Here is a 16540-nt window from a genome sequence, read left to right on the forward strand (position 1 = left end):
CAGCTGGTTTTGAATTAGAAAAGACATTTTGTCAAAATGGAAGTAGAAAGAACATTCTTTTACTTTACTGCAGGAAGAAGAGAGGTCCACTGACTAGATACATCTTGGCTTTGTGGATAAAAGGCACTGAATGTCATGTTAGGCTTTCTTAGATCTTGCTGCTTTATGTAAAATTGACTAATAATTGAAGAGCTGAAACTACAGTTGTAATTGTCACAAAACTAAGGATCTTGATTTCTTAAAGGAAAGTCAGTTCAAGGAAAACTGTAAATCGGGTCTTTTAATCTGTTGACCAACTTGCCTGTAGGGACGTGAATGTTCTTGTATGTTTATGCTGAGAACCCTGCAGCAGTGCTAGAAGGTTTCCTGCTAGACTGTACTGTGCAGGTAGTTATTAGCAAGTATTTTGGTAAGCCAAACTTATAAAAGAGCCGTTAGAGCTCTCTAACCATTCCCAGAGCTTCTACACTTGCATAACCGCTGCAGCGGTTTATAATCTTTATGCCTTGTATTGCTTGCCTAAATTGAAAGGGTATCTGTGGCTGTTAAAGTCTTGCCATGTGGAAGGTCTGTAATGGTTGCAGCACTGAGCTCTTTGTGAGCTGAAACTCTGGTTTGGAGGCAAGCCCAAGTACATATTCAGTGTGTCTCAGCAGAATTAATGAACAAGGTTCAAGATGGCTCTGACAAGCTAATAAGCATATGCGTGAAGTCTGTATTTGCTAGGGCAGTTCTTACTGTTCACTGCAGAATTCCTAAAGTGGACAAAACATAAACACAATTTCTTATTCTGTTAAAAAAATGCATGATTTTCATTCTGAGGAGCAGTGGGTGTCCCAGTCATGGATGGATGATTTGGCTTGTGGATACACAAGCATCAGTGTTTGGATGAGTCCTTCCTGTAGGCATTAAGTAGGAGTTTTAGATGTATAAAACTAGGTGGCTCTCAGTGAAAATGAGAACCGGTTGGGTACTTCCCATGGGGCTGGCCTGGCTCTAAGGTGACCGTGGAGGAACATTCAGTAGGTCCTGTCAGACACAAGTCTGGCCTCAGTCCAGTTTCTAGTGGGCAGGTATCTGCCCCTTGAAGACTGTCACAGCAGCTGGTGCCGGCAGGTTCCCTGTGGGCAGTGGGGTGTGCATGTGCTGTGGGGCTGGGCTGTGCTCCAGGTCAGTGGGGTGCCACGCTGCCCTTCTTGTCTGCTGTGTAGTTTGAAGAGTTCAAAAGCAATGGGTGGCAGTACATTACCAGCACTCTGTAAATACAGAACTTCCAGTTTAAAATAATAATAAAACCCCCACGTTCTTCTAAATATTTTTGCAAACTTTGCTTGGATTTGCATGGAAATCTTTCTGAGCCTCGAGCTGACACTTGATCCTTTAACTGAACAAACTTGCTCTGAAATGAAAATTCCTTTGCAGGACACCGTCGTTTGGTTTAACCATTTTTGGGAACTCCCAGCTATACATCATGCTAATGGAACTGTACCTGAAAGCCATGTACCTTGAAAGACCTGCATGCTTATGAGTAGGATGTGGTGGTGGCAGTGAGAGGGGAGGTGCTGCTTTCCCTGATGCAGAGGGCCAGACCTGAGAGGCACCGAACATCCGCACGTGGTGCCTGTGCGGCATGGTTAAGAGCAGGGCGGCAGCCTGCGGGAACGGTCACGGGCTGTACTACATCATGGGAGGGTGAAATTGTTACGGATTGGAATGGAGGGAAATTGTTTTACTTTGGCTGAGTGCTTCTTTCTGTGCTGCTGCTGTGCATGTGCTTGCATGGGGGAGGTGAGCTTTTATTGACTGCTGTTTTTCTGTTTTCAAAGCTGATCAGTGGTGGTTCTATTGTAAGTGCTGAGGCAGTATGGGATCACGTCACCATGGCCAACCGGGAGTTGGCGTTTAAAGCAGGAGACGTTATCAAGGTCCTGGATGCTTCCAACAAGGACTGGTGGTGGGGTCAGATCGATGATGAAGAAGGATGGTTTCCCGCCAGCTTCGTGAGGGTGAGTGACTTTCTTCTTTTTACTGCTACAATGAATCACTGCTGAGGCTGCTCAGAAGGATCAATGAACTGAACTGGTTACTGTGTTTGTTATTGATGCTTATTTCCAGTGTGTCTGTTTTCTGTCTGAAAAATGGGGAGCAAAGGTTCAAAAGAAATGAGAGTGGGGTAGAGGGAGGCTGGGATAGGTGCCGGCTCTCTTTTTATACTGTTGGGGTAGGGAGTGGCCTTTGCTGTGTATCTGCTGCGGCCTCTCTCCTTAAGCAGTTCTTCTTTGGAAAACCAGGTAAGTATTATGTGGGCTACGAGTAGGTGATTTGGTGGGGCCTAAAACTTCATGCCAGCTACAAGTGACCCACATTTGGATGAGCTTTCTGGTCTGTGTGTAGCAAAAGGAGGTGTCAGCCTTCCCCTTTCCCAAAGCAGTGCTGTGTTTTGACTCTTCAGTAGTTTTAGATATAAAATTACTTTGCTAATTAGTCTGTGACCAGCTCTAGTTATTTTTTTTATTGAGACAAGGAACCATTTTACTTGTCTCTTTTTCTTCTGAAGCAGATTTTGCTGCACGCAACCATCTCCAGTGGTGATCTGGCCTTTTACAAATAAGAAGAATGTAAGCACTTAATTTTTTTGCTCTGTATATGTTAAAAAAGCAAAAGGACAAGAAGATGACCTTTTTGCTGTTGTCAGATCCTGCCACGTTATTTGGGCGCTCTCAAGCCTTCCTCAGGGAGTCGAGATGTTGGCTTTGACCTTGCGCACTTCTCTCCTTTCTGTGCAGGATTCGATAGGTGGGATCAGAGATTTAATTCCTGTGGAAGCTTAGGGGATATGGTTCAAAAAATGAAGATTTCTTTTGCCTTGCAGAATTGTGTGAAAGATGACTTTCCTCTGAGCCTTCCAGGCAGTTTGACAGGCTCGGTAGTGTCAAGGGGAAGACTGTTCTCTCTGAAATGCACACTGAAGACCATGCCGCATCCCAAGGAGATGCCAGGCTTGCTTTAGTTCTCTGCCTGTCTTACCCTCCCTATTCTGGGCAACGGTGCATCATCAGCATGCCTGTTTGATTACATCACTTCAACAGGGAAATAGCCATATGGATTAGGAAAACTGGGTTCAAATATATGCCCTGGTGTTTCCTAGTGATGCACAATGACCACCAACAAGGGAACCCAGACCTTTGCTTGCTTCTGCCTCCCTGGTTCACAGTTCTTTTTTCCCTTTTGGTACTCATGATGCAGCTCTTATGTCTCTCCTAGGTTTGACCAGTGCTAAGAGCAAGCGATCAGTGACTGGAACTGGAATGTGGGCTGCCTCTGTGAAAAAGTTTATGCTGTTACTCTGGCCCAGAATAACAAAAAGTTGGTATTTTGTTGAATAGGACACGGTGAGTCTGACCTCACAGCCAGTGGAGGTAACAAGCCTGGAAAACAGATTTTTATCAGTTGTGATCAAGATTATAATCTTACTGCAGAAAATGCTCTCACCTGTGTGTCTAGCACATCTCATCTGTGTTGCCTGCTGGAAAGGCTGAATTAGAAAAAATTGTCTGTCTCATTATTTTTGCTTGATTTAGAGACTGAAATATTCTGGGCCAGTTTAACTTTTCAGTGTGTTATCAGTGCTGTTTTCTTTGTGATTCTGGGGAAAAGATTTAATGTCCTTTGTTGTGTGATGTCGTAAATGTACTGTTCACGGTAGGTTTAATAACAGTCTTACTTTGCACTATCCCATTTTCTGAAAAAAACCCAAACCAAACGACTAAACAAACAGCCTATTTACTGTAAGGCCCAAAACCATGGATCATTCAGCTTGGCTGAACTTTTCCATCTCTCCCTACGCTTTTCAAGAGCTGAGAGGATGATTTTAGGAACTGGGAAAAACAAAGGAGAGGAATCAATTAATTTCAGACTGTTGTACACAAATGTCTGAACATCACCCTGGAACAAACCTTGGCACTTAAGATCATGATGGCCTTACCGGGCAAGTTCCCTGCCCGTTCTGTCTAATGTCACAACTCCGTGGCTTGACTTTACTCCAACAAATTCAATCCTTCCATCAGCTCTGCAAGAGGCCAGCTTGGTTATTCTGTCTGAGAGATCCTTGTTCAGCATGGGCTGGGACCAGGCACCTGCCCTGGAACTAACTGATGCACTCCCAAAAGGGGAAACTGCATGGTTTTACTGCCATGAATGATAATTAATATTTAAAAATAAGTACCAGGCATTTCAAAAAATATGCAAGTGGAGTTCTGGCACAGTTTGTCCACAGCTCTGCAATGGAGGCTGGAGAGGAAAATTTGCCACTCGGGTTTACAAAACAGAGCTGCCTTCTCCACGCAGCACTTCTTGGTGTGCTGCCATGAGGCAGCCCACTCACTGGTTGTCCTGTGCTGAGAAAACAACTGCCATTTGGGCTGTCATGTTCTTCTCTCCTCTGCTGGCTGAGGTCGCTTGCTTGCCTCTTCATTTCTATTCTTGCATATCCCCCCCTCTTCACTCTTTCTGTCTTTCTTGGTAATTTGAACCAGATGCCTGCAAAGACTTTGAGGCCTTTAAGGAAGGTGCCTGTAAGCCCTCTTTTGCTTGCAGGACCATTGCAGGGGGGTTGTGCTCCTTCAGGGTCCTGCCAAGGACCATTTAACCTGAGCCCTTTTCACTTTACTGTTCTCTCCATTTTTTTCCATGATTTTCTTATTCAGCTGATCACTCTTTCATAATGAGAAGGCTGGTTTTTTTCTCTGTTGTACTTTGAGCCCTGCTTTTTTAAGATGATGCCAGAAAACTGCCTGATTTAGCCTGGGTGGTTCTAGTTTTACTTGCAAAATAATTGCTTTCCTTTATATCTACATTTCTCTTATGCAAGTACAGGAGAAAAAGGGAAAATCATGTTGCATAGCAGAGGATGAAAAGCAATTCAAGTAAGGGATGAGGATGACAGGACAGACCAGGCAGGTATGAAACCAAATAGGATTAATATCAGGATATTTTCGACTGCAGGTCTCTTGTAGGTACTAACAAGGGGTGCAGCAGTAGATCCCTGCAAAGTCAGATTCCTCTAAAAGTCATTTGAATCACTTCTGAGGACAAAACTGGGCTGGAAACCTAGTTTGCGGTGAGACGTCTGACACTTCTTGCTCTCCAGCCAGATCATATGGAAATCTTTGGCAAACTGTTTGGCACTCACAAAATCTCATAGCAGGAAAAAATCACATTTGCAAGTGCAGAGGGAAACGGTAACCTGCTGATTCCCTTGGCCTCTTTTACATGCATAGTTAGGGGGTTGCAAACAAAAAACACACTTGAATTGCCTGCACATGCAATTGTTGTCTCCATGCATAACACCTGCAGTTATCCTCTTAGTAGCCTGAGACTTAGCTGGAAGAAAAGGGGGAGAGAGGAAAGCCATAGAGTTTTAGGAGCACAGAAACTTTCAAGGAGAAACTGAGTGATAAAGTGATACTTCTGAGAAAAAGCACAACATAGGAGAAGTAAAATCTGGAGCTAGTAAGCAATGGTGAATGGTTTGCTGCAGGAAGCTGCTGCACTTAGGGAAGAAGTTATGAAAACTCATAGAGGCAGGTGAGAACTCCAGAACTAGATTTAAGGCTGAGTAATGAGCTGGGTTTGGGACTGATGAAGGGATCTGTGTTGTATTTTAGCACATGTTATCAAGTGAGCACACTGGACAGCCACAGGGTGCAACCATCAGTCTTGTGATTAGCTGCATAGTGTCTTTGAACGTCCTGTCAACTTTTAGGGGTCTAAGAGGGTGGGAGGTACAATTGTAAAAAATCAGCATGAATTTTAAACAGAATTTCATACTCATAGGGGTGATGCTACTTGTTGCTCATGTCTCCTTTGTGGATGGCATAGCCTTGGGCTGTCTTTACATGATGTGGTACAAATGAGTTTTGGCATACCGGCACATCCAGTGTCCACATCTACTCAAAAAAAAATAGGCTTAGTGTTTGTAGGGAAGAATTTACAGCACAAAATAATAGTCCAGTATTGCAAATGGATCAATTGTTGTACCTTAAGGCCTCATTTAGAAAATACAGTTAAGTCTCAAAACCAAAGTTTTGATTCAGAGCCTAACATCAAGTCTCCTAAATGGCTGGGGTGAGATTCAAACACTCCAAATGCAGGAAATCAAATGGCATCCTGTTTGAGCTCTAACATATTTCCACTGAGAAAGAAATAAAAAAAAGAAAGCTTATGGACATTTAGTGCTCTAAAATCTTTCCACAGAGACATGGCAGAATGCACCCATCCTGGGCAGGGCAGGGGATTTATTTTGTTGTAAAGCTCTCCTTAATCTCTTTGGATGCCAAGAGGCAGACTAAGTTTCCAGAATACATTTCTTCTCACCTCAGCAGCAGTGACCCTTCCTCATATTTATTAGGCTAAGCTAAAGGGCAAATCTGGGGCTGAGGAGGTTTTACTGCAACTTTTTGTACTGCCCAGTGACTGTTGAGTTTTGTGCAGAAATGAAGGGTAATGGTCCTCCAAAGGCTTGAGCAAAGATGGTGTATTGAAGTCTTTGTAGTCCATACCTTTTACATAGGAGAAGATGCAGGGGTGGATCGGTGCAGCAGTGCTCCTTGTTTTCTCTCATCATTGCCTAGGTTTCCCTGAGTGTTGCAATTTTGGATTGATTTTCCTGCTGAAAAGCTGCCTTTGACCCACATTATTTTCTGCTGCTGAAGAAGTGCTAGATAAATTAGTGTAAGCTTTCAAGGCACTATTTAGAAAGGAGACTGTAAACCCCAAGTCTTATCTTAGTGCTCAGCAGCTCGTACACTTTTTTGGGTAGGTGGGTTTAGCTTTTATTCATAGGAGTTGTGTATTGTGTATTGTGCTCTGTATTGTGGGCGTATTTCCAAGAGCCACCCACATCTTGCTGTCCCATCCGCTTTTTTCACCTTTAAAATTTCATTGCCTGTGTAGGGATCTTGATACAACAGCACATCACTTACCTGCTTTTCTGTTCTCTGCACTCATCATGTTAGTGTTTACTTGGTGCCAATGGCAGGGGCGTCAAGGTGAGATTTTTCCAGAGAAAAGAGGATGACGCTGAAGTAGCATTCACCTGTTGGTCAAACAAAACGGTATGTACTGCAGTGTCTGCTGCAGTCAGTACCTTATAAAGGAGATTTTATTCTCCTGTGGCAAATACAGCATAAAAATAGCTTCTGGTAGAGGTAGAGGTATCACACAGCATGAGCAGCACTCCACAGCGACAGGATGCACTGCAGAAAAAATTGTGAGTTTTCCTTTTTCTTTTTTTTAAGTCAAGCAGCATTTTAGCATTCAAACACTGCCTGTGCTAATTGCAGCTGCTGTTATCATGACAACTCATTCCACTCAGAGAGGTCAGCATCCGTCAGATCTCCTAAGGTTCAAATGCCAGCGCTTGGGCCCTTCCCTGTACAAGCTGCCTTGCAGGTGTAAAAACAGTGTTTTGAGGCCGTTCTTAGAATGAGGCAAACTAGGCACAGATTTTCACAGCCCCTTCCCTGTCCTCTGCCAAACTGGTAGTGAAGGAAGATATTCCCCCTGAATGAAGCAGTGGCTTCCTTGGCCTGGCAAGGTTTCTGTGATGAGCTGCTAGAGCAGCTGAGCTTTCACTCTTCCCTGTTGTGCATCACATGTAACATCACACAGCAGGGCCTTTTGGTTTTTAGGAGGGTGGAGAGTGACGAGCCCTAACTCACAGTATTTTGGCCAGTATAGTGTAGCACATCCAGTTTATTGCAGTGTCCAAGCCACTTTTGCTACATGGTGGAGCTCCAGCCCATGCGAGTCTGTGCATTTAGACTGCAGGAGGCGGAGGGAGTAAGCACAGGGCAAGTTCGTTGGAGCCATTTTTGCTCACCTGTTCACAGGTGCAGTCTGACATTGTCCCTACGGAGTCACCTGTTTTCTTCTTTCCCAGAAACAAGTGATGGGTATTTCTTACCTTTGGTAAAGGGAACTTCTGAGGTGGGGAATGGAGAGATTTAAAGGGGAGAGGAAGAACTGGAAGTAGGTTTGCTGAAGCTGGGCAGCTGCAGGAGGGCAAGAGAAGGTATCAAAGAGCCTGTGACCTGGAGGGCGGTGAAGGACAATGAGCCTGGAGCCAGATTACAGAGGGAAAATTTCAGGCTACGGGAGAAAACAGTGGTAGGACCACAGGAGGGAAAACCAACTTGCTTTAACTGCCTTTCCTTCTACTGCTGGATGTCTTATTCCGCATCTTAGAAGAGGGATCTGTGAAGGTGGTCTGTGTTTCCTTGAACAGCATCCCAGCCGTGGCCCCACACTTTGCTATGCCTGCCGCTTGCCCACAGAAGAGCAGCAAGGCTGGGGCAGCTGCTGGGAGGACAGGCAGCATCCCTGTGCTTCTTCTGCTTGCCAGGGCCTCACCTCCTCTCTGAAGGCAGGGAAGGGAGAAGCATCTGCCCTTGGGTGTTTGTAGAGCCCAGGACAGCCTGTGCTTCCTCCTGAGGGCAGGGAGAGGCTGTGCCCGGATCACTGGAGTGACACGTCGAGACTGATGATGTTTTACTTATGCAAAGCTCTGCACCATGAGCCCTACTTGATTACAAATAAGCAACTGATCTTTTTAATCTGGTATAGAATCCAACTGAACAGGCATATTATACAGTGCGTGTGGCTGAAAACAAGGGTACAGCACTAGCTAACTACCAGCTTATCAAAATAGGGAGGGCTAACTACCAGTTTACGGAAGAAGGGAGAAGGGGCACATCTTGCAGCTCACACAGGGCAGCATGGCTAGGTGGGTAAAATAGTCCTGAGGGTCTGTGCTGCAGCTTGTTTCTGTAGGGTTATTGGAGTCTCCTACACTCCCTTGCAGTTGTTGTAGGGCTAATGATCCTGTAATACCACTATTTGGTGACAGGTTTTGCTGAAGATTGGGCTGCTCATACTCCTATTTGTTATAAAGTCGCTGGTGAACAGAGGTGCAGTGGAATAGCAACAGCTCTCTGGAAGGATCTGCCTGTATCATTTATCTGCCACAGTATTTAATTGTGAGCTAGAATCCAGGATGGCACATTATCTGCTAGTTTTGTCCTTGTGAGTATCCAATGGAAGGAAATTAATAATCCAGATGGCTGGTAAAATGTTTGTTTTATCATGCCTTCTGATTATTATGAGAGGATCAGCCCTCTGTGCCTATTCAAGTAAAATGTCCTCTATATACAGTATATGCATTCAGTAATCTAAATATATAATAATTGCAGGTCAGCTAGCGTTGGAATGGTGCTGTTTGGTGATTTTATGCACCATTTGGGTATAGTTGCAAATTGATAAATCACATTTCTACAGATTTTATATCACAGAATGGTTTGGGTTGGAAGGGACTGAAAGCCCGTCTAGTTCCAGCCCCCTGCAGTGGGCAGGGACACCTCCCCCCAGCCCAGGCTGCTCCCAGCCCCGTCCAGCCTGGCCTTGGGCACTGCCAGGGATGGGGCACCCACAGCTGCTCTGGGCAGCCTGGGCCACTGTCTCACCACCCCCACAGTTAAGAATTTCTGCCTTGTATCTAATCCAAACTGACCCTCTTTCAGTTTAAAGCCGTTGCCCCTTGTCCTGTCACTACAGGCCCTTGTAAAAAGTCCCTCCCCAGCTTTCTTGGCAGCCCCAGCAGGTACTGGGAGGCTGCTCTATGGTCTGCCTGGAGCCTTCTCCTCTCCAGGCTGAACCACCCCAGCTCCCTCAGCCTGTCTTCCTGGGAGAGGTGCTCCAGCGCTCTGATCACCTTCATGGCCCCCTCTGGACTCGCTCTGACAGGTCCATGTTCTCCTGATGTTGGGGGCCCCAGAGCAGAGGAGGAGAATCACCTCCTCACCCTGCTGGCCACGCTGCTTTTGATGCAGCCCAGATCTGGCTGGCTTTCTGTGCTGCAAGTGCACATTGCTGGGTCACATCGAGCTTCTCATCCACCAGCATCCCCAAGCCCTTCTCCTCAGTCCATTCTCCACCCAGCCTGTGTTTGTGCTTGGGATTGCCCCAGCCCATGTGCAGGACCTTGCACTTGGCCTTGTCGAACTTCATGAGGTTCACATGGGCCCGCCTCCAGCGAGTCAAGGTCCCTCTGGATGCCATCCCTGCCCTCCAGCGGGTTGACTGCACCGCCAGCTTGGTGTCGTTGGCAAACTTGCTGAGGGTGCGCTCAACCCCACTGTCCATGTTGCTGACAAAGCTGTTAAATAGCACTGGTGCCAGTGCTGACCCCTGAGGAGCACCACTTGTCTCCACTTGAACTTTGAGCCCTTGACCGCAACCCTTTGAGTGTGACCATCCCACCTATTCCTTACCCACTGAGTGGTCCATCCATCAAATCCATGTCTCTCCAATTTAGAGACAAGGATGTCATGTGGAACAGTGTCAAATACTTTGCACAAGTCCAGGTAGATGATGTCAGTTGCTCTTTATCCACCAACACCGTAACCCTGTTGTAGAGGGCCACCAAGTCTGTCAGGCACGATTTGCCTTTAGTGAAGCCACGTTGGCTGTCACCAGTCACCTCCCTATTTTCCATGTGCCTTAGCATAGTTCCGAGGAGGGTCTGCTCCATGATCTCTCCAGGCACGAGGGTGAGACAAACTGGCCGGTAGCTCCCTGGGTCTTCCCTGGGTTCCTTTTTAAAAAGGATATAAATCACATATAATGCTAACTAGCACGGTGAAATGATCAGTGCTCTCTGGCTCCCAGAACTGGGTCCTTAGGCTAAAGGGACTTTTTTATTTGAGTATTTTACTTTTATCTGCCTCTGCAAATTACTATGTTATGCAGGAGCTGGTCATGACTTCCTAATTAGGGTTGAATTTTGAAATAGGACTGTGAGCCTCATAAGCCTGTTTGTCTCCACATGCAGGGCGGCCTTTCAATGTGAAACATCACTTAGGACTAGCATTATGCAACTTGAATTTTTTCTCTTTGTAGTTTTTGTTGGTTTAATTAATTCTTAATACAAAGCGTTTGAAAGGGTTCTTAGGGCAAGCTTCATAGTTTGTCGTGCTGGACCTTTTGATGGTGTGGGGGAGACCCACACAATGCCAGATTATTTCAGAGCCCATGATTTTTTGCATTGCAGAGGTATTCAAAAAGGCACTGAAGGCTAATTTATTGTTGTAGGGTTCTTGTTGATTGCTGAACAGCTGTTTCTGTTTATTCTTTAAAAATAAGGTGGCATTGGATACAGGAATTTAGTCTGGTATCCCAAAGCCCCGTCCGTGCCAAGCCGCTGCCCCTAACAGCTGAGGAGGACAGGACAGGAGCCTGGAGAGGCTTCTTGAAACCCAGGTGAGCAGCAGAGCTGACAAGCTGCCAGGGAACTGAAGTCCCATCTAGGCTCTATGGGAAGTCCCAAAGGAGCGTCACAGTGGTGGCAGCCACCCCTCCTGAGCAGAAAAGACTGGGGAGATGAGGTCAAACTAGAGTTTTGAAGTTTCTTTTATTAAAAAAAGACATTTGCACTGGGAGGGAGGTACATCTGTATATTTGTGTCCAGTGTATGTTGGAAAATCTGGGGAAGAGAGTGCCCTTTTTCCATTAGTGGTATCTCAGCTGTTGTCCACAGCAGATGGAGGTCGAGCATTTCAGGCAGGAGAGCATTCCTGGGAGAGGTGTGTACCTAAAACATAGAGATCACCCTACTTACAGGTGATATGGACCGGGCTAAAACAGGAACCTTTGCAGCATTGTTTAAATCAACTACATGTGGTAAGTTACTGGAAAAAAACAGTGTCACCCCCAGTTTGCCTCTTCCACCTTACTGTCGCCTGCAGCACACCATCGTTGCGGTTTGAGCGAGCAGGTCAGTGAAGCAGAGAAGATCTGGCTTGGAGTGGTGGTGTTGGGTCAGAGGACACAATTAACACTGAGTGCAGCCTTCCCTTGCCCCAGCGCAATCCGGCTCCTTCTCAGCACAGGCACAAGAGAATTTGAGAGCTGAAGCTGCAAAACCAGCCTTACTGCTTCAGACTAGAGGTCCCTCTAGCCAACTTGTTGCTTATAGATGCTCATGCTCAACAGGATTGTGGCAAGCCCAGAATGATGAATTTAAGTCCGTATTTCAAAGTATGTATGAGCTTTTCTGTGCCCTCTGCTTTAACGTAAAGTCTGTCAACCCCAAAAATATTCATGAAAAATGTCATTGGTAAGGTAGATCATACCCCTGTTTATAGGTGGGGAAAGCCTCCACCAGTTTAAGTGATCGACCCAAGGTCAGCAGCAGAGCTGGCAGTGTACCTCATCTTTTGTGAGTCATGGTCCAGACTTCAAATGATCCCCTGGTAGAATGATCCGTGTTTGAATTATGGAGAACTTCAGAGGTTAGGACAGAAAGCAGGAGTGTTTGAACAGCACAGTGGGATTAATCCTTTCAGCAGCTGAGGCTGGAGAGCATGGGGTGGCAGACACGTTCAGCTTCCTCTGTTAGCGATAAGGTTGTTGCATGTTTTTACTCTAAAGCAAAAATCATCTAGACTAGAACTGTAATTTTTTTCCTTTTGGGAATATGAATCCTAGCAGGAAAGAGCAAAAATTTCATTAAGGAAAAAAGCGGGACTCCTGAGATTCCCAGATGTGGAAGCAGGGAGTGTTCCTGCAGTGCACAAAAGGCAGACTAAAATCGGAGGATTTCAGAAATCATTAAAGTTCGCAAGCTTGCTATTTGCTTTAGAGTTTCAAAGCCTTTAGGTTTTATGCTTTCAAGCTCCCCCCACCCTTTATGATTAGATCATTCCTGCTTTATTTTTTAAATGAAAATTGAAATTTTTATGATTATCACTTGACTCCAAGAGGCAGAGTTTTAAAAATATCTTCTTTTGCCAAACTGGCTGGAGTGTCATGAACTTGGTGACAAGCTGTTCCAGTTGGGTTTGGGAGGGCTACATAATACCTTTTCATAGTAGCAGGAAGGTAGGATGGGAAGTTATTTTAAACTTCAGCCAACAGGGTTTAATACCTACATTGGTCTTGCTTGGTTTTCAACATATACTTGGTTTGGAATGCCAACAAAGCTGTCGTGAGGACATATTCCTGAAAGAACTCCCCATGCAATTCTGTCCTTCCCAGGTCTAGCCCATTTTCCCTTCTGAGGCTGGCCCCCAGGTTTTCACTGCAGAGCCCCTGCTAAAACCAGTGTCACTGGTGTAAGTAAATTGGCCCCTGAGGTTGCTTTGGCAATCTTAGGCCAGCACGGCGGTTACTCAGAAGCAGCATGCAGATTGCTTATGTTTCAGCATGAAACACTGCTCACGTACACGAGGCATTGCTGTATCTCCATGCAACTGAAACCTCTTCCAGAGCAGAGTAGGATTTTCTGGGAAGAGACGTATTTTCTAACTAGCTTTTGGGTTGTTTCCCTGAACAAGTGACATTCTTCTGAAATTTGTTTTGGTGTGCCAGGAGAGGGTTTTAATGTTGACCCCATATCTTTGGGTGCGATTAGCTCACAAACTCACTGCCTTCCCTTGCAGTGACCCAGGGCTCAACCAGGCTTCCCAGGGCTGATGGAAATCCTGCAAAAACACCCTTTCAGAGATCCTTGTGCAGCCCCACAACCGGGAGACAACGTGACCTAGTCCATCTTTGCATCAGATGCCACAATGGAGAGTGCCACCCTGTGGGAAGGACCTAAGGAAAGGCGTGCAGACCTGCTCCCGGGCATGCTGCATCTCCCTGGGGTTTCCCTGTGTCCAAACTGGCATAGCTGGACCGGGCTGGGGTCACTGAAATGCCCACCTGCAGCACCCAGGGCTGTTCACCCTTAAGCCCAGCCCTGCTTTGACCGCAGCCGAGCCACCCTGGGTACTGCAGTGCTGCAGGACCGCACGGCCATTCTGTGCCTGGATGCACCCCTTCCCCCCGGGGTGCATCAGGACATAAGAAACAAGACCTGACAGCCGTTATTTGCTGGGTTTCACTTCTGCACTGTCACACAAGACATTAAAGTGACTCTTGGCAACGCTGTCCTGGGGAAAGGTATGAAGCCTTTGTACTTTGAGGATGGCTCCTTCTTGCAATGGGAGCAGCACTGAGGTGCCAGGAGGGATTATTTCACCTCCTTAGCAGGCTTTGGAGTATCCCTCTGGTCTCCTGATGTGCAAAAGGAGGTCCCATGTTGGCAGTGCAGCGTGGAGGACAGGTGGGAGATTGCGTGGGCAGAGCAGGCAGAACGCTTGGGTCCATTTTGGCTCTCCCTTGCTCATTCAGGCAAGTGGTCTGCACTGGGTTTTCTGCCCTGGAGAGTTGCTGGTGCTGCCAGGACACGGTGTGAGCACAGCCTGGGGCCAACAGCTCTCTGCAACGCTTCGTGTAGGGTTGATGCCTCCAGTGGGTCCTGCCCTGCTGCTGGCAAAGAGGGCATCTTGTCATTTAAACAGGCATTGCTGCGCTGCACGCCCTCCTGTTAAGTCCTTGATAGCTCCCAGACACAGGGCACAGCTATAAGCAGGGTGAAAAGTCCAGCTTTTTGTTGCTTTGGGTTTTTTTTATCCCCGAAGTTTGCGGCATCATTAACATTCTGCTAGAGAAGAGATGGATTTTCTTCAAACATATTGGCTTCTTGGCCTTTATAACTCACTGTGGGATGACAAAATGTGGGAGCTGTAAGAAGTGGTTTAGCAAAACATGATACTAGTTAGGAAAGCAAGGAAGGAGCATGGGCAGGTTTAGGTTTTTTTACTTTACTAATTTACAGGAACACAGCCCTTTACAATCTGTTTAAGACTGAATTTAAGCTGATTAATGGAAAAGTATTAAAAACTATAAACAGTGGAAAAAAGACTGAAAGATCAGGTTAACGATGCAGTTTATCTTGCATATGCTGCTCTGTTTGTGTGGATGGTTTCACTGTTCATAGGTACATGTATTTTAACGTTTGAAACTCTCCAGTATTTGGGGTTTTAAATGCTGAGGAGAAAAGTTTCTTCATTTACATAACAACTTTGGTGATCTGTGTAAAACAGCATCATTTATGTCTGGTTTAAGCTTTATTTCATGTTTGCTTGCAGACTATGATGAGCCCAATTTGAACTGATCAATTACTTTAAGCAGGTTTTACTTGGGGAAAAAGTAACAAAAGGAAAGAAGCACTTGATCCCTATGTTGTGTGCTCTTATTCAAAGACACAGAGACTAGGAGGCGGCGTTATCTTTTAGTTTACAAGTTTAATGTTTGCTTTTTATTTGATGATAGGAAATTCAGTGTGCTGAAAATGCAATGATCTTTTTCGTTGCTTTTTGCATTTGTTCCAATATAGAGTATTCAGCGCCCAGGGGTGCTCAGCACCCCGGTCGCAGCTGCCCTCAGCCCCCACCAGGTTTTAGGAGACTTACTCAGCCAGGTCTGATCTCAGTGCGGTTTAGGGATCACAGTCTGAGGATGCTGAGATAGGGCATTTGCCTGAGTGAGAAAGGCTCTTCATGTGAAATGATGAGGAAAGCTGCTGTGAAATGAAAATCAATGTTCATTCACAAACCCTGGCCTGGGAGGTTCACAGAAAACTGAAGTGCCAGAACCCGGTTAGCCTGGACTGATGTTCACATTCATTCAGATTTCTGAACCAGATGGATCTTGACCTTCTTAAATCAGTCACCTGTAAAGGGCTAACCTCCCAGTGGTTTCTTCTGGTTCGGACAGATCCCAGCTGATGGTGTTTGGGAACTGGGACAAGGAGTGCTTTACGCTAGTAACTGCACTTTTGTTTAGGCTGCTCTGGTTTACATATGTACATTTTGGTTCAGAGCACTTGACAGCACCCAACAGCCCAGTTACCCTTTCACATGATTATTGTATATTCGGGATCAAAACGGTTAACACTTGAAATCCCTTTGCTTTTGAGAGGAACTTGGCAGTGTGTGGGGAACCATTTGTGACCAGTTGCACCAGTATAATAAAGGACTGTCTGGGCTGTAGCTGTTGTGGACACCACGGTGCATCGCTGGCAAGAGCATTGCCCTTGCTGTAAGGAGGGAGCTGATCCAGTATCTCCCAGAGTCATGCAACCCAGGACCCAGCCTACTTTCAGTTGTTGGCAGTCTCATGCTTTTACGAATAAGCCTGTTGCTCTCCCCTCTTCATCTTGCAGCTATGGGTAAACCAAGAAGATGGAGTAGAGGAGGGAACCAGCGATGTGCAGAATGGCCATTTGGATCCAAGCGCCGACTGCCTCTGTCTCGGCAGGACCGTTCAGAACCGAGACCAGATGAGAGCCAACGTCATCAATGAGATCATGAGCACGGAGCGCCACTACATCAAGCACCTCAAGGACATTTGCGAGGTACATGGGCGTTGTGTCACTGGGATACTGAAGCAGGACACGGGATGGGCTGTTGAGAGCTGAGGACTGGTTTTGCCCTTGGGTGATGGTGGAAAAATATGCAATGTGTTTGAGTACTGTGTCTAATAGAGGAGCAGCATCTGTCAATAAGCACTGATACTTCTGAGGATTTTCTGCTGGATCTGATAATTGCCTTTAGTTTGTATTAACTAGAAGTGCAATTTTCTGACCTTTTTTCCA

General features: G+C 46.0%; 1 protein-coding gene across 10 annotated transcripts in view; it reads left to right on the top strand.

The window, feature by feature from the left end:
- The window catches only part of ARHGEF9 (Cdc42 guanine nucleotide exchange factor 9), a 221546-nt gene that overhangs the window by 149881 nt on the left and 55125 nt on the right, over positions 1-16540 (top strand). For all 10 annotated transcript variants that reach the window (XM_055727375.1, XM_055727376.1, XM_027809266.2 and 7 more), the window contains 2 exons: positions 1827-2006; positions 16109-16300. In XM_055727375.1, coding sequence (XP_055583350.1) covers positions 1827-2006; positions 16109-16300 — 372 coding nt within the window. The remainder of the gene's footprint in view (positions 1-1826; positions 2007-16108; positions 16301-16540) is intronic.

The sequence above is a fragment of the Falco cherrug genome, chromosome 15, assembly GCF_023634085.1.
Source record: "Falco cherrug isolate bFalChe1 chromosome 15, bFalChe1.pri, whole genome shotgun sequence".
In the NCBI taxonomy this organism is placed as follows: Eukaryota; Metazoa; Chordata; class Aves; order Falconiformes; family Falconidae; genus Falco; species Falco cherrug.